The sequence below is a fragment of the Lepidochelys kempii genome, chromosome 3 (assembly GCF_965140285.1).
Source record: "Lepidochelys kempii isolate rLepKem1 chromosome 3, rLepKem1.hap1, whole genome shotgun sequence".
Lineage (NCBI taxonomy): Eukaryota > Metazoa > Chordata > Testudines > Cheloniidae > Lepidochelys > Lepidochelys kempii.
Window position 1 is genome coordinate 11,413,263 of NC_136382.1, and position 27,621 is coordinate 11,440,883.

General features: G+C 50.1%; 1 protein-coding gene across 2 annotated transcripts; it reads right to left on the reverse strand.

Moving 5' to 3' along the window:
• Window positions 1-838: 838 nt before the first annotated feature.
• On the reverse strand, window positions 839-27,621 carry CTSB (cathepsin B). 2 transcript variants are annotated; one of them, XM_073335687.2, is made up of 10 exons: window positions 27,600-27,621; window positions 14,881-15,032; window positions 11,199-11,284; window positions 9,911-10,025; window positions 8,961-9,079; window positions 7,372-7,457; window positions 5,771-5,917; window positions 4,318-4,434; window positions 3,750-3,878; window positions 839-2,593 (listed from the first exon to the last, which is right to left on the reverse strand). In XM_073335687.2, exons 2-10 carry the CDS (start codon window positions 15,004-15,006, stop codon window positions 2,496-2,498), a joined length of 1,023 nt encoding a protein of 340 aa, XP_073191788.1. In that variant the 5' UTR covers window positions 15,007-15,032; window positions 27,600-27,621; the 3' UTR covers window positions 839-2,495. The 2 variants fall into 2 exon arrangements, with proteins under 2 accessions (XP_073191788.1, XP_073191787.1); XM_073335686.2 differs by lacking the exon at window positions 27,600-27,621 and adding an exon at window positions 27,499-27,593.

Genomic DNA, 27,621 nt, shown 5'->3' on the forward strand with positions numbered 1-27,621 from the left:
TGAGCTAACTTGGAGAAGCTGAGGCTGTTTGTTCACTGTGCTTGTTAAAACCACGAGGCAGCTGCTGGGCTAGCGAAAGAAGTTGTGCACTGAGAGGGGCTGCTGTCATAAATCACTTCCCCACTGATTGCCCCAGGTCAAGCATTTAAAGACAGAGAGGTATCTGTTAAGGGGGCTTAGTGCCAGAAGTGTTTGAGGTACATCTGAGGTATGGAAGGATGAGGCAATGCTTAGCACAGGAGCCTGGGGTTGTCTCTCACTTCAGTTCCCTGCTACACTACAGGCTCTTGAACAGTGAGGGTTCAACCACCTAATCAGCTGGTGCCTAACCCTAAATTCCTGCTGGTGGCAGCTCAAAGCTCCCTCAGTCCCTGCTGCCTAGTGCCTCATTTCCTGTAGGCTAGTTAGGTCCTGCCCCACCTCAGCACACTGGCTGGGATAAATCCAGTTGGCTTACTTAACTCTGACCAGGCACTGGTGGGGGAATCCTGGCTGCTTAATTCAAGACTGAATTCCACAGGGCAAGCAGGAGTTAGGTATTGCAGTCTAAATCCCCTTGGCAAAGCTAGCCCCTAGTCTGTGGGCCTCCCCTCTCCCTCTGTAAAAGGGGGAGAGTGGTACTCCCTACTCTAGGGGGGTGTTGTGAGGACAAACACTGAACATGAGAGGTGCTCAGTATAGTACTAGGGGCCACAAGTACCTTACAGCTTCCACAGGGTAGGAGAACCCCCTTGTGAGAGGCATCACCTACCTGCAGAGATGAAATCAGACCTTGGTGCCTGTTAGGCCCATTGTGGACTCTCTCCTGTTCCTATTTCCAAGAACACACTACAAGAGCTTGGAGAAATCTTTTATTGGCACAATTGTTCCATTCAGCTACACTGAAGCCATGTTAATATTGGATAAGTGATTACAACAGAAGTTAAGAGTCCCCATTTAAACAAAATGCAAGTCTCCTACACCACAGGTGATGCAGTGTTACTCACTGCAGGAGCCGGGCATCTCTCCAGTAAGCAAGACCTGCCCTGTGCTTTAAACACCCTATTCCAGCTTGTTACACTAACAGCAGTTAACTGAGTTAGTGCCATCACCTCCCACAAATGGTTCCTCCTACATATGTCTCCTTTTCCCCACCTATCTTCAGCTAAAATGTCTGCAGTAAGAGGATTCCCTATTTAAAAACACTCAACTAATGAAGGTGGTTGTGTGCAAAAAAGCTAGATCAGTCCTCTCCAGCTGCATGTGTGCTAAGTGAGCTAAGTAAATTACAGCTTGCTCACACCAACCAGTAGCACCATGGGGGTGTGATTTCTAAAGCATTTTAACATGTGCATTAATTGGTTTATGTAGACCCTGCTGGTGCATGCTCTAGGTTCCCCTGTGCACTTTAACCTAGTTCCATTTCTATGTTTTCTACCCAGCCTAAATTCAAATCTGCAGTCACTAAAGCACCCTAGGAGAAAATCCCCATTGCAGAGGCTGCATGCTGCCCAAAGTCCGCTTTCAACCAATCTGCTGACCTGCCCTCTGAGATAAGCAGCTGCCTGGAAGAGAGGACACAATTCTGCCCCATTTATTTTATCTGCAAGCCCCAGACTGGCCTTCATCTGAACACCAGTCGCTTTAGTTCAGTTACATGTTCTTAGCATCCATGGGCCACTGTAACAGGCTGCTTGATCCCCGAGCTGTAATAAATGGTCGAGGAGCCAAGTGGTTTACACAAAAATAAAAAAACTAAACAGCAGCAGAGGAAGATATTTATGAAAAGCTTAAGCTGTCGAAGAGCCTTGTTCTACTCCAACTAGAGCCAGTATTGTGCCATTAAGAGGCTCCTCCACTCAGGAAACAAGGTTAGCAAATAAACCTAGGTATGAGTTTTCAAAAGTGCATGTGCAATGTCCACTATGTACAGACAAGGGTTTGCACATACCCACTTCTGAGAAGCTAGGCCTCTGGGCACACTGCAGTGCAGAAGTCAAACTCGGGGACAGCAGCCAGCAAGGCTGCTGCTGCAGTAGCATGCATCACATCAGAGATGGAAGAGACCCCCTAGGTCATCCAGTCCGGCCTCCCTGACCCTGCATGTACTTTGGCCAGTCCTGTTGCGTTTCCAAAATGAAGTGATTGCTTCACCCATGCTTGGATGACAGGGTTCTCTGAATTAGGCAGGTAAAGGCCAGAGTGGCTCAGTCACCCCTGTACTGTGGTGAGAGATTAGCAATGTCACTTCTAGCTCCATCCTTTGAGAAGGGAATGCTTGGGGGGGCCGATGCCACACAAACTGGCTTGGGAGCGGAGAGCTCCAGCAGAGAAGGCAGCTAGCGCATGAATACAGAAGCCACCTCCTTCATCCCCACCACACAACTAAAGATAAAAGGCTTTAATACGTAGCTTCAACCATAGTCTCAAGAGTGCAGGCTCTGTGCCCAGCCTGCACCTGGTTATAAGAATCAGAGGTGTGATTTGATCTCTTCAGCTGCACCCAAGCCAGGGAGTTAGATCCTCTTCCAGTACAGTTCTGTTTTGGGGATGCCAGCCACTATCTCGGATTCAATTCCACAGTGGTCCTGCCCTCGGAGGATTTTAAAGAAACCTGGAGAGGTTTTAAAGAGAGTCACTAATCCCACATGGGAGAGAAAAGAGTCACTTAAAACCTGGGGCATTCTTACTTTCCAGACTGGCATCAAACTCTCCCTGGGGCATGACTCCTCAAGTTCCTTCTAGGTAGAGCCCCAGGCACCCCTCTAGACTAGTTAGATGATATATGCTTAGTTACTGCACTTCTGCTGAGACTCCCTGTTACACCCAATTACAACATCTGTGTAAATACTCACAGGTCAGCTCCCCACACAGGTGAGGTCCTTTTATTACACTTTGAGGGCCACAGAGTGCCTCAACCAATGGATTTATCCCCTCCCCACCCCTGGAGGGAGCTCTGACAGAGGGAACTGAGGTACAGGGTAGAGAATGACTTAGCCCCGGATCACACAGGGTGTCTGGCTAAGCCAGGAACTGAACCCATGTCTCCTGCCACCCTGCCCAGTGAACTATCCCACCACACCACCTTCCCTTCCCCAGCAGAATTGCTTCTGCCACTGTGTTTCCTCTCTGGTGTCACACAATTAAGGGCATGAAGGCTACTGATAAACTACTTCCCTCTCATCTCACTTCCTGGTCTGAAGCCATGGGGCAGGTAAGGCTCACCAAAACCCAAACCCAGGGGATTTCCCATGGGTCCCAAATGCCACTGGCACTGAGAGTAACTTCCTAGCTGACCCTGGGCAAGTCCCTTTCGCTCTCAGTTCCCCCTCAGAGTGGAGGGGAAGGCTTCCATGTTTCAAAGGGGTGTTGTGAGGGCAGATGGGAGATGCTCTGAGTACCAGGGTGAGGAAAGCCGTAGAAAAGCCTACAAAGGCAGGCTCAGTCAGTATCAGGAGGGCCCTGCTGGAGAAACCCCATCACCCATATCCTACAGAGAGTCATACAACCAGATGTGCAATGGGCATTTCATGGGCGGTGGTGTCTAAGCTCACTGACTGCAGGGTTTAGCTCTACCAGGCTAGGTCAGTACGTTCCTGCTGAACAAACAGAATCTGGCTATTCCTACCCAGCCAAGAGAGGGTCTTCTCAACTCCTGCTTCCTAAGAGCACCAGTTATATCAGGATTTAAAGATAGGGAGATTAACCCTGTAGAAAGAAAAACAAATCCACAATTCTGGTCTGCCCCAAAGTACATCCTGGCTGCTTACCATTGTCACCCCAGTCAGTGTTCCAGGAGTTCGCAGCCAGCCAGTAGGGCGTTGCATTTTCTACGCCCCAGCCAAGGATTCTGATAGCATGGCCACCAACCTCTCCCCCAGAGACATGCTGGTAAACACCTGCAGGGGGCAAGAGGAAACGAGGAGACACTAGACCCCACAACCAGTCAAGGGCCCCAGTTTTCCAACCGTGGACTCCACTTAGGGGGACTTAAACTAATGAAAGGACATCAATTCTATTAATGCTTTAAAATTTGGCTAAACTTCTGTCTGAGTTTCCCCAGTACACTATAAACTACAATGAGGGGGGTCAGGCATGTACCCAAACATAACCGCATCTGCCTTACTGGGTATGAAGCTTTACGCTTGCCCAGCATGGTGATTTTGAAGGCCGAGAGAGGCTGCTTGTGATCAGTCTGACATTCCTTCTAACCCAACCCAGAGAGCGTCCCCCTGGCTCCTGGCCAGTAACTTGTGGTAGGGTAATGCCCACCCCCTCGGTCATGGTCCGTGAAGCATCTGCTCAGCTACCACACCACAGCCTAGTTGTCATGCTTACCTGACTTGTACATGAGGAAGTCCTCATACACGGCAAACGCTCCCTCTACTGGGCCGTTCTTGTAGATCTCGGCCATTATCTCCTTCTCACTGGAAGGGACGTTGTACGACGTAGCTCCTGCGGAGCAGAAGCAGATACAGCTCAGCAGAAGTTGTGGGCACCTACGTCAACCCACCCAGACTCAGTGCAAGCTGCAGTGGTTAGCCTCCAGTATCTTCACTGGGAGCCAGTCTGCTCTGAGGTCCATGCAGGACTCTGCCATGGAGGCGGGAGTCTACTCCTGAGCACTGGAGGATGTGAAATTAGAAGCCACTAATTGACTTGGCTCCCAGTCAAAAACAAAACAAAAAGATGACAATAGTCAGTCAAGCTGGTTGAGCCACACTTCACTACCCCTCATGGCAGGGGACGAGTTTCCTCCATCTTACAGATTTAACTTTCCTACGTAATCAATGAAAGCTGCAGTCAGCTATAGCAGGAGAAGGCTCATCATGCAGCATCATGTCACCCGATTTGCCAGTGCAGTTTACAGACACTTATGAGATGTTGGATATTTGGCTTTTTTGCAGGGATGCAGCTAGACAGAGCCTCCTGTCAGACCTAGAGTGCCCAGCACAAGTGAGAGCAGAGTGTGCCTCAGTTTCACCATCTGGCTAAGCCCCAGTACAGGAAACCCATGGAGAGTTCAGGGAACTTCCAATATGGGGTTCACTCTGGCACGAAGGACCCTAACCTCAGCTGACAAGCAACAAACCCTTTCTATGTTTTAATTCAGAAGGGGAAGGAGGATTCAAGGCAAGAGCTCCTTGGGAACGTGCATAGTCCAGGAACAGAGACCCCCCTAGAGCCAGTGGAAGTTCTACCAGAGTGCCCACCGTGCTGGTTTCTACACCTGCACAGCACCACGGCTAGGGCACGACAAGGGCTTGGGCCTGCGGACACCAGAGGCAGAGCTTGGGAGCACAGAGCCCATGCACTCTGAATGGCTTGCCTGTGAAGGGACACGATAGAGGGCTCCCATGCGGTGCCTCTTCTCTCAGCAGGGGCATGTTTTTACTGTGGTTCTAAGCACAGTCACCCGTCCACCCGCAGCCAGAGGGTCTCACGCTGGACTGGGGACACTAGCTGGTGGCCCCCAGGGCGCTGGCTCTCCTTGTTTCTAATGCAGCACATTAAAAAGCAACAGCTCAAAATACACTGGACACCCAAGTGCCATGGTGGCCAGAGGGACATTCCACCCCGCGCAGGAAGGCCGGTGGGTGAGACACACTTTCCATTAAGATATGAGCCATGCTAGGGGCCCCGAGTACCCCTGTTCACGTAATGCTCACAGCTATGAGCCAAGGCCATGGTGTCGACCGCCGGCGCAGGCAGGCCATTAGGCCTTTCAGAATCTAAAGGCAAGAGACGTGCATGGGTCTAGTGTAGGCCGGGGCAAGTGGCTTCCTCTTACCGAAGTGCTTGTCATTCTCATATGAAGGCGAGTAGCCTGCTTCACAGTGTGTGTCGCACCTGGGGGTGTCCCCTTGCTCCCCAGTGCACGGGGGGCGTGACCCATTGACGTGGTGCTCGCATGGAGGGATGGAATATGGTCTGCAGCCTGTTGGGTTAGACAGAAGAGGTCATACAGCTTCTCCCACACCAGCCTCTTTAGAACAGAGGCTGCTCTCCCAGAGTGCTGCAGGGCCCCATGGACCCCACCACCCCACAGCCCCTTGCCCCAACGCACTCAAATCCCTAAGTGATGTGGTGATATCTTCCAGAGTCGGCCTGAAACAGCTCCTTCTGCAGATACATAACCTACCCATGCATCTCAGGGAGTTCTCTGAAACCTAACGATAAACTAAGTCACATCTCCGATACCTCCACTGCTGATGGATAGAAATGAACAGCCAGCAAATGCACTCAGCCCATATCCTCAAACAACCCCCTTCATGCTTCCTTAGGGCCAAGTGTCCCCACCCCAGTTACTAGTGCTTCCATCCCCTCTCCCCAATGTTTAACTGTGTTGTCAGTACGAGCGTCTGCAGCATCATCAAACTTGACACAAATATTAGCATGACAACGGACATATTAGCTTTCGTAATTCAAATGTTTAACACTGCTGCAGAGATCCCAGCCTGCTGCAGAATCCAGGGACTGTAGGAATTTAGGTCCAGTTTATCATGGGGGCCTGGCAATTATGCACCACAAACCTTCCAGTGCACAGGGAAGAGAATGACACATGGTGACTTGCCTGAGCTACCATAAGAGAAATGTCTGTTAAAGCCAAACCTTGCATCCCCACATTCCTTACATGAGAGCCATTCGTCATCTATAAAAGACGAACTAGTCGCTGGTCCCCAGTGAGAGAGATCTGGAGCTGCCTGGCAGTCGTTTATGAATGCTGTGGCTGTTGTAAGGATGCTTACCATGTGCATACATACGGCGCGATTGTCTGATAACGCGAAGAGGAAGGAAGAGTGGGTGTCTGGGTGTACGTAGATCTTTCCCAGGACGCTTTAAAAACACAACACTAGAGCCCTCTCCAACATCCTGCCGAGCTCTAACTGGCAGCAGGGCCAAGCTCAGGACAGGGAGAGAGCAAGCCTCTGGCTGCATTTAAAAGTCAGTCTCCCAAGGGCAGAAGGAGCGCCAAGTTGAACCCAGACCTCGAGGGGTCAGGAGGGGTGGGAGTAAGCCCAACAGGTCTAGGTGAGACAGACACCTTCTGGTTTAAAAACCTCTTCTCTCCTATGCTTGTTTCAGTAGCTACACAAACAAAATTTGGCTGTTTTGGGTCACTGGGCTCACCATTGGTCACAAAGGGAAAGGGCTGCTGGGGTAAGCGGGGGTCACGCACAGGGGACGGCAGCCCAGGACCCTGTCTAGGAGCGGGAAGATTGTGGGATTCTACCCCAAGGAAGGAGACGGCCTAAGGCCTCATACTGGTTTCAGGGTGTGTGCATGCAGACCAGAGAAGGGGTCAGAGGTGCAGCTAGCCCTGTAACTGTGACACCCACATAGTCCAACTCCCTTGGTTAGCATTGACAGCCTGCATGGCTTCTGGCTTACCTATGTGGGAGTCATAGAGCCCGCCAGACACCAGGCCTTTCTCAGTCCAGTACCCCCACGCTCCAGAAGGATAGCCGCCATTACACCTGCAAGAACCACCATGGGCATGTCAGTCACAAATCCCAGGCCTAGCCCTTAGCTCAGCTTCCACATTGGTCTTTGGGTGAAGGGGTCTGGCACAGCCAGAGGGCCACTTTTGACACAAGCCAGTTCATCTAGTAACACTCGAGCACACGCACTAGAGAATTAAGATGCTCGGAGTATGGAAGCGGATCGTTGATGGTCAGGATCCCACTACAATAGAACTGTTACAGCTTGGAGCAGCCAGGTGGGGGAGAGGCTTATTCCTAGCTGGTTTGCCTCTCTAGATCTCAGTGCTTAAAGGAGGGTTGCAGGGTAGCAATACATAGTTCCTCTTTACAGATGGGGAAACTGAGGCACAGAGTGGTGAAGGGACTTGCTCATGGTCCTGCAGCAGGCTAATGGAAGAGCTGAGGACAGAGCCTAGGTCTCCCAAATCCCAGTCAATACTCTGGCCATTAGGACACACTGCCTCCTCTTTGGTTACAAGCAATATTTGCTGCCTGCGTCCTTTTCATCAGCTGCTTTGCAGGCCTCTGCCCCCAAGGAACACTGTGCCCACTCGACTGAAGGATAACTGGAACCAGGTGTGCCCAAAGCCATACAGCCAGTAGCAGCAGAAAGAGAACCCAGGAGTCCTGACTCCCAAGCTCCTGGTCTAAAAGGCAGGGCCTGCTCTGCACTCGCCAAGTGTAACTTTTCAGTTTGTGCATGACGTGAGACAGGGAAATACAGCAACACTGGGGTTAGCACAGGGTCCAGATGGTCACAGACTCCGATCCTGCAGACAGACACTTACGCACTTGCTTAACTCAAAGAACATGAGTGGTCCCAATGCAGCAAAAGAGTCCACACATGCTTGCAGTTAAGACCAGGCATAATCTGCTTGCAGGTCAAAGCTTTACACTAACTCGCTCTCATGTGGGGTCTTCTACCAACCAGTTAAAGGGTAAGCTAATCTGACACCCTGGAGTTCTACTCCTGCACGATTTAGTATTTCTGCCAACGTTCCAGTTTGGAGAGAAGCCACAGAAAAGTGTGGCCACAACACTGAAGCTTTCAGTCCCAACTCAAAAGGGAGAGTATAAACTCATTCCATTTCTGTCAAAGCCTCAGTTTAGGGAGATGGCCTGGAGGTTGCAAGTTAGATCTAGGACTTTACACAGCTGTAAGGTCTTCAATGACCAGCATGAAGATGGATCAAAATGATGGGAGTCTTCCCCCCACCCCCCAATACCATTTGTTTCCCCTCGAACCCAGAGAGGTGCCAGAAGAGCATTACCAAAGGTCCTTGGCAGCAGAGTGTGTAGGAACCCCCACCACAGAGCGGAGAACACAAGGTCACCCTTTTACACCCTAGGCACTACACAAAATATTAATATTTATTGATCCTAGACTGGAAAGTCAGGGGGAGGTCAGTGCAATACACAGTCTGGCTCACTGGTCTATATTCTGGGCTGGCACAAAGGTCCTGCTAGCCATTTCTTTGAAGCATGAGAATTGCTCACCCCATCCCACACTTGAAGCCACAACAAGACAGCAGATCTTCTGCCGAGATTTCCACATTGATCTTGCTGTTGGTGTGCACGCAGACTCTGTCCGAAATGGCCTCCACCGCACCAAACGCCTACAAAACACAGAGGGAAGAGCATCATGCACCCTCCAAGGGGAAGGGGAGGGCCTGGAGTGTTTGCTACCAAGGAGAGACACGACTGGACCATGCACTAAGGTGGCTCCAGTCCCAAGGGAATTTGTTCTGACTGTGTGGGACTGCTGTCTGGGCCGGAGGGTCGTGTGGGCAAGGCTGCACCTATTGGACTGATGGACATTTCAGCCAGTCTGCAAATAGAGCCCTGTGTCTTTAGAGAGCCAACGGCAGGTGGCTGTTAAGTTCTAATAGCAGCAATGTTTCCCACCTCACCAGGTGTACCCCGGATCACTGCGCAGGGCTCCTCTAAGATGGAGTTTTTATGAGTGCATGTCCCAGTCCAGCTGTTTGGAGACAGAGATGCTACTGCAGCCCATGGAGGCTTGGATTCTCTTGGAAGATAAGGCAGCATAGACCACACACACTCACCTCTCACTACACAGACTGTCAGGTCCCCTCCTCCTTTTGTGAGGCATGATACCTTGCACCACAGTGGTTATGCCATGTGTTGAGACAGCTTCTCTGCAGTTTAATGGCAAACCCGCACATCCCCGGAGTAATTCTGAGCAGCACATTCTGTGCACGCAGAGCTAATTAAGCCACCAGGAACAACGGCAGTGAAGCTGCAGACGCATAGGTGGTGGCATGAGCTAGCCCTGCCTGCCCAGGACTCTGGGTACATCCTTGAGTGGCATGCTACAGCTTTATGGCTATTGTTACTGGAGCTTGCTTTGATCTAGCTCGTTCAGGTACATCTGCATGACTGCAGCCACAGCGGATTGCTCCCTGTTGGCAGTATGATCCTCTTACCCAACAAGAGCCACAGGAGCCCTGGTCTCTGATCTCATTAATGGTTGGACAATTTGGCCACTGGTCCCGGGAGTCAAAGCTGTCCGGCAAGTTCATCTCTCCAGCAAACCCGGCCCTGTAATGGAAGGCAGCCATCCAAGTTACATGAAGGATTCATGTTGTGAGACCAAGTTAACAGAAATTGACATTTCTACACTGACTCGCTTTAGAAGAGACCCAAGACAAATGTCTCAAGGTTGAGCAGTTAGATACCCCATGACTAGGTGGGCTCAGGGTATAGTAGACCCCACCGCACTGCTCTGGGCCCAGAACAGAGGTATGGTGCAGGGGGAAGAGGAGGATATGAAGCGTTGTAGGGGTTTCCTTGCCTGGAAACACCTCTCCTCTCCCACCCTTCAAAAGAGCCCCACGTGTTAAACTCTACAGTATGGCACAGCCCTGTTTATCCGCTCTAGATGGGAACAGGGCCAGATCTGATAATCAAAAACAGATAATCCAGAGAATGGGAAGTGCAAGGCTGCAGCACCCTCTCGTGGTCACAGGAGAGATGGCCCACTTCTGGACCTGCGTGCGCTGGTTGTTTGCGGAGAGCTGGACAAACAGGGTTTTACTGTAGTTCTAGTCACAGATTAAGGCCAGAAGGGTCCACTGCAGTTCTCATCTGGCCTCCTGCAAAATAAGGCTGGAAAATTCTATCATGCGATTTCTGCATCCAGCCCATAGCTTCCAGCTGAGCTAGACGGACATTGGCTGTGTAAATACAAGCAGGGTTCGGAAAGCGCAGGACTGGGTGTCAGGTCTAGGTTCCATTCCCAGCACTTCCAAACTTCCGGTAGGATGCTGGATGAGTCACTTTCCCCCAACCCCATGTCTATAAGATACCGGGTGGTGTCTGGGAGCACAGCACAGACCTTCGAATGAAGGAGCTATCGAAGCACACTGCATTATTAAGAGACAGGTGGGGGAAAGGTGTGGAGGCTTGGACAAGGTGGTCCTAAGTTGGTCCCAAGTTTGAGTTGCACAAAGCCTCAAAAAAAAAAAAAAAAAAAAAAATGCCAAGTGCTGGCAATTCACAAGTGAGCTTTAGCCAAGTTCTGGAGGGAGTTCTGTTCAGTACCCCAGCAAGGGATCTCCACAACACTAGGCTCCTGTACAGGGAAAGGCTGGCAGAGGTACGGTGGAGGGGGAAAGAAGGATATGAAGCGTTGTAGGGGTTTCCTAGCTTGGAAACACCTCTCCTCTCCCACCCTTCGAAGGAGCCCCATGTGTTACACCCCACAGCACTCACCTCACCGGCAGTTTGGGCCCGTGCAGGAATGTACCACACAGTTTCTTCACATAACTCATGTCAGTATTGTGGAAATTGTGCCCAGCCTGGGGCGGGGGGAGAGAAGAGAGAGAACACTGAACCTCAATACCAGCAATGACCATCACCCGGCCTGTTCCAAGGAGGAACACCCAGGCATTTTCAGGGGCAACGCCTGCCCCTTAGAGCCTCCCTCTGCCAATTCTTGTGGGTTTTAGTCACAATTGCCAAGTTTCTGAAGTGTCCTTCTGCTCTTGCCAGTGAAAGATAGACCCCAAAACCAGACACCATGGCACCTGGACAGAAAGAAATGAGTCTCTGATCTACCCAAGGTACTTCTCTAGCCTCACTGCAGCTGAGCACCTCAGTCTTCAGTGTATTTCAACACTCCATGGAAATAGGGAAGTGCTACCCACCACTCTACAGATGGGCTAAGAGACTAAGGCCCAGATCCTCGAGGGTACTTAGCTGGGGAGAGGCTAAGTCTGCAGCTGAGAACAACATTGAATCCAGGCCCCGCAAGCCTGAGGGAAGTGCCCTAACCACTGGATCACCCTTCCCCTCTCTCCCTCCTTTTAGTTGTCTCACACGCAGGCTGTAAATGTGAGCTAGGGGCGCGACTCCCGGTTCCGGTACACATCTGCTGCCGATTATCACACCGTAGCTGCGCCAAGTACAAACCTGCCTGAATACCAAGGACAAACTGACCAGGCTACTCTGATCTCTATACTCGTGCTAGTCTCCTCAAGCGAGTGCGAGTACATGTACGTAAGCTGGGCCTTCCCTAGGGGGGGTGTGGGGCCCAGGACATAGGTGCAGAGTTTCTGAACTGCCGGGGGGGGGGCTGCCCCCACCCCACCCCACCCAAGACCCCACCCCACTTCTTCCCACCCCTGCCTCTTCCCCCCTCGCACTTCCTGACCCTGTGAAACATCTGATCCGCAGCAGGTTGCAGGTGCTGAGAGGGAGGGGGAAGCACTGATTGGCAGGGCACGCCAGCAGGCAGGAGGCGCTGTGGGGAGAGGGAGGCTCTGGTAAGGGGGCTCCTCCCCACACCTGTCTGCCGCTCACCTCCTCAGCCCGCTCACCCACCCGCCTCATCACGATTTTAATCGAAGCGCAGGGCCTGGAGCAATCGCCCTGATTCGCCATACCCTAGGGACGGCTCTGCTGGGAGTCACACCGCCAGCTCATCATGGAGACAGAGCTAAAGCCTGACTGGTAACACAAGCAGGTAAGATTCAGACACACAAGTGATCATCAGTTGGGTCCCTTTCATTCTGCTACTACGCATTTGTCCTTCTATACTGGTAGATCAGGACGCAGCATGACCTGCCAACGTGAAATGAGAGCAACGCTAGCCTACTGACCAGGTAAACACAGCCACCTGTGCCCAGCACTCCAGCAAGGAGGGATACCACTCACTGCCCGCGGAGCTTTGGGTGTCAACACGCTCTGCCTGCCATGGTAAGTCTTGCCTGATGGTTACTCCTCAGCAGGGTTTCCCCAGCACTCCAGGATAGGTCAGACAGCTTGCCCAGCTCTCTCGTTACGGCTGCTATGTTTCGCAGGGGGTCTTTTCCTTGCAAAGCCCCCTCTCTCCAGCAGTTGTCTTCCCATCCATTCATTACTCCCAGTTAGAATCAATTAGCATCTCGAATATGCTGCACTGCTCACTCTTATCTTAATGGCCTTTTCATCAGGGTCAATGGCAGTCATATACAGCCATTGTGTAGGAGGGATAGCTCAGTGGTTTGAGCATTGGCCTGCTAAACCCAGGCTTGGGAGTTCAATCCTTGAGGGGGCCATTTAGGGATCTGCGGCAAAAATTGGGGATTGGTCCTGCTTTGAGCAGGGGGTTGGACTAGATGACCTCCTGAGGTCCCTTCCAACCCAAATACTCTACGATTGGATTGGTAAATTGGGAACATGCCTCATTCAGTACCATTTTACTGAGTGTTTAATAGCCCACTGGCTACAGCAGGTCTCATACAACCAACCATCATGCATGGAGACACCCATTTTGCATTTCAAGGCTGGGCTAGCCAGGATTCCTCCAAAGGAGGAAAAGTCCTCTTCGCTGACAGCTCTATCAGCAGCAACCACCATCTCCTTCATTCCCAAACATGCTTTGGCCTGGTCGACATAGCTACGGTGCTCAGAGGTGTGAAAAATCCACCCTTCCTGAGCGCCAAAGCTATGGGGCTAGGTCAGCAGATACAGCTAGGTCCTGTCTACTAGCCACCATAGCTTGGAGAGTGGTGTTTCTATAGTGATGGAAAACCCAGTTCCCTTGCTATAGATGGTGTCTGCACTACAGGGCTATGCTACAGTGCCCAAACTAGGCTGCGATAGTCCCTGTAGTGTAGGCATGGCCTTCCACATGAGGCTGAACCCATAGCCGGTATCGTTACTGGGAGTATGGAGGCTACATGAGCCTCATGGACAGTAGCAGCTCAGTTGGTGGGTAAGAGCCATTGTGAGCTATGGGTTATTGTCCTAGCATACACGGACCTTCAGCCTTCATGGTTGCATGTAGGTATTTTATGCTGGCAGTAAGCGATTTTGATCCAAGCTATGGGAAATGGTGTGGCAGCATACAAGAAATACGAATGACAAGCTACCCGGTGTGCATAAAGCAACATCCAGGCTGGGTTAACAGGATGCAGATTTACATCTAATCATTATACCTAGCTCTTAGATAGCGCTTTTCACTCATGGGTCTCAAAGCACTTCACACAGGAGGTCAGTATCATTTCCCCAGCTGTACAATGGAAATAATGAAGGCAGATAAGTGAAGTGACTTCCCTAAGATCATCCAGTGGGAGAGCCGGGAATAGAACCCAAGTCTCTTGGGTCCCCTACTCCAGTGCTCTATCCACTAGGCCGCACAGCCTCCCAAAAGCCAATGGATTTCAGGACAGCGACCAAGAGTAGTTACCATCTGCCATCACACCCACCTTTGGCTGCGACTACATCAAATCTTGTCAGCCAAGAATACAGAGACCGGGTCAGCGTCTGGCTGGCTGACTTTCACAGATGACCCAGATGCTGCAGGCAGTGGGGCTGGCAGTTCAGCAAGCCAGTGCCCTAACATGGCAAAAGGAGGCGCTGTGCTGCTCCCAGGATGAGAATTCTCAAGCTGCGCCCACATGCTTAAAGCCCCCCTTGCCCTTTCCCAAATAGACATCCGACCTGGATGAATTCCAGGTGTGCTTTTAACATCCTGTTTACATAACTGGCACTGCCAGCAGGACGCTCATTATAGGACAGTCACTTCCTGCTAACTTTGCTGTGGGGCTGACAGTTCAGAGTTTCTTACACAGTTTGAAAAGTGCTTTGAGATCTTCTGCAAGGAAGAGGTGCTATGTGAAAACATACATTAATGGCTGCTTAGTGACCTATGCAACAGGATTTCAGATCCCAGTGAACAGCTGCCAGCAAAATCCAGACATGGCAGGCAACTTTAGGAGAGGCAAAGTTTGCCTAGACACAGCTATCCAGGCTGTGCAAGGTGGTCCCTCTGAGTCAGGGCTGGAACACACTTATGGGGCAGGAATCGCATCCATCCATCCAGTCACTACCAGTGCACAGGACCACTGCTCTCCATCAGCAACCTGGCCACCGGCATCGAGCGCACAGGAGGAAAAGCACTGCTACTCACCTGCCATGTAGTGTTGAGTTTGTTGATGTAGTTGACCAAATCGTGTGAGAGGGGAGCAAAGTAGGGGACGCTGCGGGCACTCACGAGGGTCACCAGGATACACAGGGCAGACACAGACTGCCACATCTTGGTCACAGAGCAGTACTCTTTGCCTGGAAACAGATCCACACGTCAATCCATGCACTGCATCTGCCTACATGCACAGCTAACCCCTTCCTAACTGGTGTTCTTCCTGGCAAGGACTCGTAGAAACAGATGCCAGCTATTGTTAGGCAGAGCCTGTCACGTGATTATAAGCAGGGTAATGACACACACTGCAAGTGAGCAGAGAAGGATATTGTAGGGAGGGGGCTGTGCTGCTTTGTTAGACTCACAGTACTGCACTGGTTGCCAAAAGGATCACATGCAGAGACCTCCAGAATTGCACCAATCCATTCCTCTTCCCTGCCAACAACTTAAATAAAACTCGGTGCAAAGCTATTCATTTGTTATATAATGCCAAAGGATCTTCGTGAAAGGACCGGCCTCCTGTTTTCAAGGCAAATTAGTTTACGAGAACTACCCCCCCACACACACCCCCGAACTTCAATCCCAAACTGCAGCCCAAAGTGCTCATGGCAAATCAGTAGGTGGCACTCTCCCCTTTGAATCAGTGCCCAAGCAGGATGGGTAAGAGGCACTGTACTGCTGGAGATGGCCTTTGAGTCCTGACATTCTGTCATTACGGCCCTGCCCACCCTAGGGAATTTTAGCAGCAGCAGGAATCTTTTGCTAAAACCCCTAGCGCAGGCCGGGCTCACAGGCCTTCTCATGAGAGATGGGGGGTCAACCTCTGTGTGTCTTGGGACTAAGAGCTGGGTCCTTTAGCATGGGCAACAGAAGCTCATGCTTTAAGACTACCAATCCATAGGCACAGCGTTACACTGACCAATGGACATAGTGATCAAACCTCACATTGTGGATGGAGCAGACAAAAGGTAAAATTTTCAAGTTTGCTTTTGAAGATTTAGTTACATTCATGCAACTTTTCCAAAACAGAGAAGACCCCAGAAGCGCCACGGCTTGGGCCGTGGGTTTAAATGGCTTAAACAAAAATATTCTCCATTGCTAAGAGGAAGAGTACAATGAAGACACAAGTGACCTGTACCTTCTCTTTATGGCTTTTTGGTACAACAGGACTTCTGCAAAGCCCTATTCTGAACTCCATCCCAGAGCAGTTAGTGGCTATCGATTCAGTTATGCTTGAGGTCCTAAGAGAATGCATACCAACTGCTCCCCCATGCATCCACCCTTCAGGATGGGAAAGGGAGCCAAAGGTGTCAAACCACAGCCCTGCACAGACGACAATCAGAAAGCTCTTTGGGGCAAAGACTAAGCGTAAGGGTGCGTCTACACTGCAATCACATCCCCAGTTAGCCTGTGTCAGCTGACTTGGACTCATGGGGCTCAGGCTTTGAGGCTGTTTACCTGCCATGTAGACGTTTGGGATCAGGTTGCAGCTCGGTTGGACCCTCTCACCTCACGGGCTCCCCAGCCGCAAGTCCAAACGTCTACACTGGCATTCAACAGCCCCTGAGCCCGAGCCAGTTGGCCTGGGCCAGCTGCAAGTTTTTAATAGCAGCCTGCCAAGTACCCAGTACCATCAGCTTTAGTGGTGCTGATGGAGTCCTTTATGCAGAGATCAATTCAACTGAAGGGCGCTCACTGACCACCAGCTACCTCCTCCCACTCAGAGCTAAGTTTCCAGAGCACATCTCTGAGTGATCTTTACTGCTAACGTCATTCTGGCCATTTCCAGAGTTTACATGTACTTTTTTCTTTGAGAGGGGAAACCACAAGAACTCCCCTGGAAGAAAAGTTTCTGACCTTGTAAATGTTATTTATTTTTAACCTAACCCTTCTTATATCAGCACTTTCAGTGGGATGCAACTTGAAATCCAGACTCTGTTTCACCAAGAAGTTAGTAGTTTCAGACACTGCCCCCAGACTCCCTTCTAGTTTATGGGTTTTAGTCACAGTTTCCTGTATGGTTAAGGTTTCTCTCCCCTGTTGCTGTGTGAGAAGACCTACAGAAATACAGGAAACTGACTAACATGGCTGGAGGGGGATGGATTGTGAAACTGAAAATACACAAAACACTGTCAAATGCACAAATACTGACAAGAGAAAAAAAGATTCTGTTTTCCTCTAGTCACACTTGGGAGTTACTTGGAGGAATATTTCAAATACAAGTGTGATTTTTAAACTGTAAACATCCTCTAATTACCCATGGCAACCTGATAAACATAGGCTAGCCTTACTGGTCCTACCCAATGCCCAGAAAGGAGTCATTCATATTACTGAGCAATCCTCATCCTCCCCTTTTAGATTATGCTGCAGGGGAGGGAAATGCAGGAATTCTATACCCAACCATAGCTCCCAGTAGCCATTAAAGGTGCAACACTTGCTTAATTACATCCCCTGGCACCTCCCAGAGAGCCTCCTTATACAAAGAGTCAAGCCACTGATAGTTACAGTTGGATACTTTGGCCAAATCTTTCATAGATTTCTTAGACGCTATTTCCCAAACAATAAACTTCTATTAACTTAGATCCAGGGTCACCCAACTACAGAGCCCACCGATGCCAACTATAACAAGCACAATGCCTCATCTACACTGCACTTTTCAGATCCCCTTCTCTACTTCATCTGCCTCTTCCTTCCACCACTCCAGCCCACAGAGGTAGAGTTGGCCATTGTATAACCACCATACTATCCCTTAGCTATTGCATTCAGCATCACTCGCTAGTGAGAGAGACAGGGCTCATTTCTACCCACCTCCACTCACAGTTGGGCAAGGGGGTTCAGAAGGCACCGAGAAGAAGCTGCCTCACATGCTAGATCAGCTGCCACTGCCAACAGAATGGATTAAGCATTTCACTGCTTTTATTTTAGCAGAAACATTCAGCAAGCCAGCAATGTCATTAGGTTTCAGAGTCAACAGCTGGGCTGAAAACAAGCATGCTAAGGGCTCAATTCACTAATACCCTGTGCCTCAAGTAATCATTTATGTCAGTGGAAAGCAAGCGTAACTCACTATCAAGTCGTTCTACACTCACTCACCACTGACGTAAGTGGCTAGGCCACACAGGGGAATGCTGAATCAGACCTCGAGCGGCTGCAGAGCCAAGTGAGCCACCACTGTACTGAGTCAAATCCCAATGGCTTTTTTCCACAGCCACAAGGGCTAGAATCTTAAATATAATATTAAATTCTGCAGAACTGTAGTCTTCTATGATGGGTCAGATGAAAACATCCAGCAGACTGCTCTAGATCAGAGAGAACGTGTTTAACAGTCTTCTTGGGAGGCAGCGTTTAGACAGGCTATCATTTCAGATGTAGGCTACCAGACCATACTTCAGTTCTGGTGCTGCAGGATTTAGCACCATCCTACGGAAGAACTGCTGGCCCAGGCAAACTTTTGCCAAATTCTTAGTTGGGGCATCCATCTGATGAAGTGGGTTTTAGCTCACGAAAGCTTATGCTCCAATAAATTTGTTAGTCTCTAAGGTGCCACTAGTACTCCTCGTTCTTTTAGTTGAGAGAGGCACTGTCTGAGGGCCAGATTTTCCCAGGGCTCAGACAGCATAACTTGGACCAGAGTTTCAAGAGCTCCACTCCCACTTTAGGCACTTAAATGAAGTGGCCACATTTTCAAGTGCCGATCATCCACCATCTCCCAAGGGTGCAGAGCTCTTTGGAAAAAACTGGCCCCAAGAGCCCTAAGCATATGTGTTAGCCTAAAACTCGGTTCTTAATCTAATATTCCCTCTGCAGTCTTGAGCAGGTCACTGAACTGCTACTGTAAGAGGAGGATGCACGTACTTTCCTACCTCAGAAAGATCAGAATACGTAACTGGCATTTGTCCGGCATTTAAGATTTAAAAGCACTTTGTAAATTGCAGGGTTTTGTTTTTAGACAGTGGGGCAACTAGTGGGACTCAAAGACAGCTCTACAGAGTTTCAGTATTAGTTGACAGCACTTTGTTTGTACAAAATCGGAGACAGAGAAGGTTGTGAATTCATATCAGATTCCGCAATTTGAGACACTGAGGTAGAGACCGTTGCTCTCCAGTGAGCCAGAACCAAATTGAAAACAAATACACGCTCTCTGCATTTAAGTTCGGTCCGCAGCCAGAGAGATGTATAGCTTTTAAGCAGCCTGATTCTTCTATTGTATTTGTTCAGCAAAGCAATTCAGTACTTAAAAAAACCACAACATGCAACGAGACCGCCCCAGTGTATCAGTGAGTGAGTCTGGCAGAACAAGCTGCTGCTAAGTTTCTCACAAGAATCAAAAAGCTGAATGTTTGCTGACATCTTCCTGCCTGCTTTCGACCCGCTAGCCTGGGGCATAAAGATTCTGAAGAGGCTTTAAGTCTAGTTCAAGGTGAGAGGCAAAGCAGCAAACAGGACTCAGCTAAGCACCAGTTTGTGCCCAGTTCCCACACCCTGGGTGCAGATGGATTACACACTGAAGTGACTGGCTAGTATTCTGTCGTGCTCCCACCACTTCCTCTTCTCTCCACACAGTTTTCTTTTTTAGTTGCACTTGATCAGTTCCTCTTTAATCAGCTGGTATCACACTCTGAAGAGTAGGAAATTCAGAGCATGGAAGGGTTTCTCCCTTAGATGAAGGATTGCTGGTGTCCCAAGCACAGTGCTATTGAGGCTTGCCCTATACAATGATCAGGACTAGACTGTTCTACAAATACTTACCGTATATACCTGTTCGTTAGCCCGTTTGTTTATAAGCCGACTCCCCAAGATGAATAGGTAAAAATGGCAAAAACTGTATGGCCCTTTCATAAGCTGACCCTGTATTTCAGGGGTCGGCAAACTTTGGCTCCCGGCCCGTCAGAGTAAGCCTCTGGCGGGCTGGGAGGTTTTGTTTACCTGGGAGCGTCCGTAGGCATGGAGCCCCGCAGCTCCCACTGGCCACAGTTTGCTGTTCCCAGCCAATGGGAGCTGCAGGAAGTGGAAGCCAGCAAGTCCCTTGGCCTGCACCGCTTCCCACTCCCGCTCCTAGCTCAGGCCAAATGCAAGTGGAAGCAGAATCCACATGAGGTTTTACAAACACAAGTCTCATGGCAGCATTGGATTTTTGCTGCAAGTTTCTTTGTAACAAAACAGTGTTAGAAGAAAGTGATGGACGGGCTGTTCAATCACTTGCAAGTCTCTGTGCAACTGCGTATGTCCCAGCTCTTGACCCACAAGAGCAACACATGGGGAGGGTGAAGAGAGACAGATCTTGGATAAAAGCATGGAGAGTGCCTATGTCACATTTGAAAATGGGGGTGAAACATCTAAATCATATTTGAAAATGGGATTTAGGCTCCCAAGGGCTGGTCTACACTATGTGGGGAGGGGAGGGCAGGGGGAGAGAAATCGATCTAAGTTACGCAACTTCAGCTACGTGAACAATGCAGCTGAAGTCAGAGTAGCAGCCCTGTTAGTCTGTATTCGCAAAAAGGAGTACTAGTGGCACCTTAGAGGCTAACCAATTTATTGGAGCATAAGCTCTCGTGAGCTACAGCTCACTTCATTGGATGCATCCGATGAAGTGAGCTGTAGCTCACGAGAGCTTATGCTCCAATAAATTGGTTAGCCTCTAAGGTGCCACTAGTACTCCTTTTCTTGTAGCTGAAGTTGACGTACTTCGATCTACTTACCACGACGTCTTCACTGCGGTGAGTCGGCAGGAGACGCTCTCCCATCGATTCCCCTTGCGCTTCTCATTGAGGTGGAGTACAGTAGTCGACGCTAGTGCAATCGATTTATCGCGACTATACTAGACATGATAAATCGACCCCTGCTGGATCGATCGCTGCCCATCCACCTGGCCAGTAGTGTAGACAAGCCCTATGTCTTGGTGCTTCTGAACAGTGTAACCATGGTCTTAAGATGGCAAGCTCTACAGGAGATGCTCCCTGCTTTACTATTAGCATCTAGCACAATGCTCTCTGCTTTACTAGCTCTATGAATTCCTATAATATGAATATAGGAGAGTTCCTCCATAGATTTAAACTGTCTAGCTCATCTGATAGCACAGGTAACCTTTACAATGGAGAACAATACCCTGATGTCTGATTCTGCAAGGGAGTCAAAATATAATGCGGAGTTGAGAATTTCACCACTTGGCTTGAAGGGGGCAAAGTGATAATCTCAAATTAAGACACAATTAGGGCCCAGTGGGATCCAGAGATTTAAAAAATCCAGGAACTCTGCAGACTCTGGGGAAGTTCCCCCAGCTCTCTCATCCTTGGTCACAAGTTTAATGTGAGCCAGAAGCCTCCAAAGGGGTTATTTCACTTCCAGCTGTGTTAAGGATGCTTCAGACATGTGATCAATGGTTTCATTTCATGTCATACCGTCCAGTTTGAAATCCAGAAGCCTCTAGGAAGCTGGTCTCTTGAAAACAGGAACAGATACTTGGACTCAAACTAGCCTTCAGCTCATGAGACTAGCCCTGTAGTGCTTCCCACCCACCTAACCATATTTCAACTATTTCCCCAACTGACAAGCAGATTTGGAAGGTGCAGACAGATCCATGTCTATTTCCCTTAACTAGCCAGTGGAAATGAGAGATCCAACGCAGGCAGCATGTTGTGCTGGTGTGATTTAGAGGACTGAAGAATGCATCTGTCCCTCCCCTACTGCTGTACCACTCTGATGAGACCTACCTCTACCTCCCACTGCAAGACCCAGTCAAAAATGAACCCAGCTCTCATCTGGAGTGGTTATCACAGCAGCACTAGATGCTGGAGTTTTAGCAACTATACATTCACAAGCCAATAGCCAGAAAGCCTTTCCACATCATAGAGTGGGAGCGGTTGGAGGAGAAACTGGACACCATGGCTCCCAGGTTCTCTCTCTGCCTCTGACCTGGTGAAGTCACCTCAGTGCTTCAGTTTACCCATCTGTAAGCGGCCGCAATAGTCTACCTCACAAGGGCTTAATACTCATAAAACACTTATATCCTTGAGCAAGAGGTGGAGACAAATCATTTCAATGTCTGAGCTGTAATAAACCAGAAAGGTTGGTCTACGATTGTATGTACACAATAACTTGAAAATAAAGTCTGGCATCTCCCTGTAACTACTTCATTTATTGCAGATACACAAACCTGAACTTTGTCCCTCAGTTAAAAGGCTGTTGCATTAGCTGCTAATGTTTTGTACATGACACTAAAGCCATGATAAAACAAGCATATACTCAAAGTAATATTGCTTTGCTTGATGAACTGCCAGCTTAACTTGATAACTCATACGGTTATAAAGCAGCTAGCAGACTCGATGTATTGTATCTATTACTGCATTATCACCAAAGGTTAACTGTTTTAAACACATATCAGCCATATCTCCCCATTATTCTTTGTGAAACACAATCTGTTATGGAGGCTAGAAAGTTAGCAAAATACTCTATGCTTGCAAAACCGGATGCCACTCACAGATCTTGTCTAAACAGAGTAAGACTGATGTTAAAAAGCTGCTTCTTTTTAAAATTAACCCTTGTGAATGAAATCAAGCTCTGTAGGAACCAAATTAAAACCCAGATTCTTACCCAAGACCTAGATTCCAGTAGAACAGACTGGAAAGCTTACAGAAGAATTGCTATTAAAGACTCATGCAACAACTCACGGCTACTTGAAGCGATGTGCTTTAGGTAAGAATGGAGACTGGCCCTTTCCAGTCTGTTGATTACTGACATCTTGGGGGCAGCTTAAGAAAACCTGAATACTGAAGCATGTGACTCTAGAAATTCCACCCTGCTGCAGCATTTAGGTTAGTTCTGGTTAACAGCGGTTTACGAGACTATCTTCAGGCTATAGCCAGGGTCCCAGATGCTTGGTGACACTGGAAGTCCGCCTACCTTCCCTGCTCCCCCTCAAGAATTAACTAGTTTCAAAGCCAGTTCAGCTAAACTGGTTTCATCAGCAGTTGAAGTCTTGGCCTAGAAAAGGCTTCCATGGGGTCTGAACAGTTTCCATAGAACCAGTTACAATATCATTAGCTGACCCAGTTCTTAGGCTGCATCTACACTGCAGATTGCTGCAGATACAGCCAAGTCAAGCAGGCGTGATCCTTGACAGCCACAGCTGGGCTAGCAAAAGCCCCCAGTGTTAGACACAGCTATACCAGTACATCCGTGTCCACTCCAGAAGCAGGTCGCCAGTAATGCTATACCAGTATTCCTATATCAGTGAAGCACTAACATGATTTAGCTTTAAAAACCAACTGGCATTTTTGGCAAAGTTAGCCTGGAGTAGCCCAGTCTCATGCGTTCAACAGCACTTCAGGCCAAAGCTGTGCAATAAGTTCCTCATGTTTTGGGTGCACCAGTCCTCAGATATGCTGCAGTACTGATTTGCTCTCCATAGTCCGTTTGGGACTGCATGAGGCAGAGGAAGACAGTCCCTGCCCCAAGGATCCTTCTTAGCAGCTCCTATGTTAGGCAATCAATTCTGAAATGCCTTCACAATCTAAAAACATACCACGCATTCAGGGGTTAACGCTCCCTTTCCTCAGGCCTTGTCTACATTAGGGGATAGCTGGATTAGCGCCACAATGGGGGTAACCTGTGTGTTGCAACACATCTACATGCACTAGGGGGTCTGCACCCGGGTAATTACACCAGTGACTGAAGCTTTCATGTGGACATTGCCTCAACTTATCCAGCCGGATTCCTGCTGAAGGGTGGGACCAACATCAGGAGCAGATAAACTGTATGAGAGCTACCCTCGGGCACATCCCACTGGCTGCAGAAAGCTTGTGTCTGATCATTCTTCGAGCATAAGGCAGCAGCCACCGTTTTTATCCTGTACACAGATGGGAGCAATGCAAAAGCTATGGGCATGTAAAGGTAATGAACCACAGTGTGTGTGTTTGGGGGTGGGGAGTCGGGGGAGGAGGGTGGCGGGAAGGAAGGAGAGGGAGGAGCTGTCCCTGTGCGGCTCCCCTGATGAGTGAAACTCTTAAAACTAAGGTGACAAAACATCCAGCATGAGGTTAAAAACAGGCAAGTCAGAAAAGGTGAACAGCCAAACTAGGAGAAAGAAACATCTTCAAGAGTGGCGGTCTCCAAACTGGGATCGGATTTTACTGCACTGGACTGGAAAGTGGACTTCAGACCTTCTGTACAACCAGCGCTGATATTTACCAATGGGGGAGGCAGCCAATTCAATCAGGGAGGTAGATTTGGATAAGGGGCAAGGAGAACAAGATAAAGTGACCACAAACAAGAGGGGACTTCAGTCTGGAGCAGCACCCTCCTCAGCAAGCACAGAGCCCCACCATGCAGAATCAGGGACCATGTTCAGCGGTCACAGGAATCACCTGACTCAGTACTCATTACAAAAGGACAACCCTACATTTTAGTTCTAACACCAGTTGGTTGTATTTATAAGTAAGGAGTTTGGCCAGTGTCAACTGCTGGTGTTCACAAAACTCATCAGATAATACCGGCCTCAAGGAGCTACATCTATTAGTAAAGAACACTTTTGCAGGTAACTGCTAAAGATTTTCAGGACTAGCACTAGAAGTGATTCATTGCTAGAGCTTCACAGTGGAAGTTCTTCCTCCTCCTCCTCCCGGTTTTGTATTTAGTTTCTTTATTGATCTTCCCACCATCTTGCTGCCAAAACACAATATTCGTAACAGATGGCCCTAACTTAAGTCCATTTATTAAAAACACCACAGATTCCGCTCTTTGCAGTTCCTCTTCCGTAAACTTAGAGGGATCAAACCCCCTCCCTGCCTCAGCCACACCTTATTCACATGGCCCCGGTCCCCATCAGAGTGCCTTACAAACATTAGTTAACCTTCACAATCGCCCTGTAAGCTAGGGAAGTATTATGCCCATTTTAGTAGTGGGGCACAGAGGTGTGGAGGCTAAGATCCCTAAAGGTGTTGAGGTGTCAAACTCCCATTGAAGTCAATGGCAGTTAGATGCCTAAATACCTTTGAAGATGTTGGCCAGAGATTAAGGGCTTGATCTTCTGAGGTGCTCAACACCTCAAGTTCCTACTGAACTCAATAAGAGCGGTGGCTGCTCAGTAATTCTGGAAAGCAGGCTCAAGGTGACATGCCCACGGTCACTCCAGAAGCTCCCAGCAGAAAAAAGGGATTAAACCCACATCTGCAGAATTCCAGTTCAGTGCCTTAACCACAAGAGCATCTTTCCTCCCTGTGTACTGACTGTTTATCCATCCACTACACTAGGGGTCTCAACCACGTGGCCCGCCACAGGCGCCAACTCCACCGGCAGCCAAGCTCCCCTCCCACTCCTCCGCCTACCTCCCAGTGCTCAGGACTTTGGGGGGGGGGGGTGAAGGAGCGGGGACAAGGCGGAGAAGAGGTGGGGCTGGGGCAGGGATTTGGGGAAGGGGTTGGAAAGGGGGCAGGGCAGGGGCGGGGCCTCATGAGGGGATGGAGTGGGGGCAGGGCCGGAGGCAGAGGGGGCTTTAACTGAAGTAATTCTAAAAGTAAATGTGTGCTTTGTCATTTGAGTGAGGCGCATTACTGAGTGTTTATATTTTATTAAAGCCCCTCTTCGCATTACAGTTTTAAAAAAGTTAATACTTTGACTTTTAATAGCATACTCTCTTACTCTTCCGTTTTTTTCATTTTTGACTATCCTTTCGTACCGCTGTATGTAAAGGTTTCAGTGATGTGGCCCTCGGGCCAATATACTAGTGCTTATGTGGCCCTCGTGGTGATCTGAGTTTGAGATCCCTGCACTACACCATAGATATTACCAACAATACCACAGGGTGCAAAATTTCTGCAAAACCCCAGCATTAGCAGAGATCTTACTGAGGCCCAGAATTGTAGCTGCATAGCAACTGTACAATCCTCATCCCCTCCAGACAAGGATCAAGATACTTAAATTCTGCAGTTCACGGGTCAAATCTACAGAATCTCTCTTTTTGCTGACAGCTGCACCTAAAGAAAAAAAGATGCAACAGGCCAACACAGAATTCACAAGGGGAATGGTCTCCCCAGAAACAAGATCACTCATTTGGGGCTCCCTAGAAGCCCTGACTTGTTCACACATCCTCAGAGGTACCCGGTTACATGTTCACTGCCACCGATCAAGCCTGCAGCTAGAAAGTCACCTCCTGTAAACAACACAACATGGACCTTGGCTATGCCTCAGCACACAGAAGGCAGCTCAGCTGCCAGCAAAGGGAAATGGCTGTCAATGTCAGATGCAAGCTCTGAAGCAGAGGGGCTACCCCAGGTCCGCAGTCACTACCCGGCCACCAGCAGGAATCTGGACTCACAGATCAGAAGCTGGAAGGGGAAGAGGCAGTAGCAGACGCGGTGTGTTCATGGGATACAGTGTCCATTTGCTAATACAGACACCTCTGAGAGGCTAGACCTGTGCCCTTGCGGGGAAGATTAAACAGGGCAAGAAAATCCCGCTTTACATTTCCTAGCACTTCAAGATGGTTGCACAATTTGAGCCAACTCCCCCCAGTCTCCTTGCTTCCCTTACCCACCCGGGAAAGGACAGTCCCCTGCTTGGGGACAGGGAGAGCCCTTACCCATCCCCCTGCACCTTCCAAACATGCTCCTCCCTGCTCCCAGCCCCCAACAGCTCTCTATGGCATGGGACAACAGCCAACCATCCCTCCCTCCACATCCCCCAGCACCCCCCATCCTACATGCCTGGCTGCCCAGAGACTTCCCCTCACCACCATCACCACCCAGAAATCCTGTCCACAGCCTGCAAGGGAATCCCTGCAAAACCTCCCTCAATGAGCTGCCCCGGCTCCTACCCCCCCCCCCCCGTGCCAAACTGCCCCCTCCCCCATGTGTCCTGCCCCAGCTCTCCCTCCCCCAGCCCCATACAAACTGCCCCCTCCCTCATCCATCCTGCCCCAGCTCTCCCCCCCCCAGACAAACTGCCCCCTCCCCCAGGCGTCCTGCCCCAGCTCTCCCCCCCCAGACAAACTGCCCCCTCCCTCACTCGTCCTGCCCCAGCTCTTCCCCCCCAGGCCCCATACAAACTGCCCCTCCCCCCATCCATCCTGCCCCAGCTCTTCCCCCCCAGGCCCCATACAAACTGCCCCCTCCCTCACCCGTCCTGCCCCAGCTCTCCCCCCCCAGGCCCCATACAAACTGCCCCTCCCCCCATCCATCCTGCCCCATCTCTTCCCCCCCAGGCCCCATACAAACTGCCCCCTCCCTCACCCGTCCTGCCCCAGCTCTTCCCCCCCAGCCCCATATAAACTGCCCCTCCCCCCATCCATCCTGCCCCAGCTCTTCCCCCCCAGCCCCATATAAACTGCCCCTCCCCCATCCACCCTGCCCCAGCTCTCCCCCCCAGCCCCATATAAACTGCCCCTCCCCCCATCCACCCTGCCCCAGCTCTTCCCCCCCAGCCCCATATAAACTGCCCCTCCCCCCATCCACCCTGCCCCAGCTCTTCCCCCCCAGCCCCATATAAACTGCCCCTCCCCCCACCCGTCCTGCCCCAGCTCTTCCCCCCCAGGCCCCAGACAAACTGCCCCCTGCCCCACCCGTCCTGCCCCAGCTCTCCCTCTCCCCGGCACAGCGGCCGCCCCACACTTACCCGAGGAACCCCTCGCTCCGCCGGCCCCTGCGCGCAAGCGCCGCACCCCCGCGGCGCCTCCCTCTTTATCTGCCGGCGGCCCCCGCCCGGCGCTGACTCACCCCACGTGGCTCCCCCGAGGCG

What these genes read in the sequence shown, in the direction of transcription:
- CTSB (XM_073335687.2), bottom strand. Translation starts at nt 15,006, where the DNA reads ATGTGGCAGTCTGTGTCTGCCCTGTGTATCCTGGTGACCCTCGTGAGT. An exon ending in GGCTTCAAGTGTGGGATGGG is followed by an intron (nt 7,458 to 8,960) that starts GTGAGCAATTCT and finishes TGGTTCTTGCAG; the next exon opens with GTGTAATGGCGGCTATCCTT. An exon ending in CACTGACTGGGGTGACAATG is followed by an intron (nt 2,594 to 3,749) that starts GTAAGCAGCCAG and finishes AAACCTCTCCAG; the next exon opens with GTTTCTTTAAAATCCTCCGA.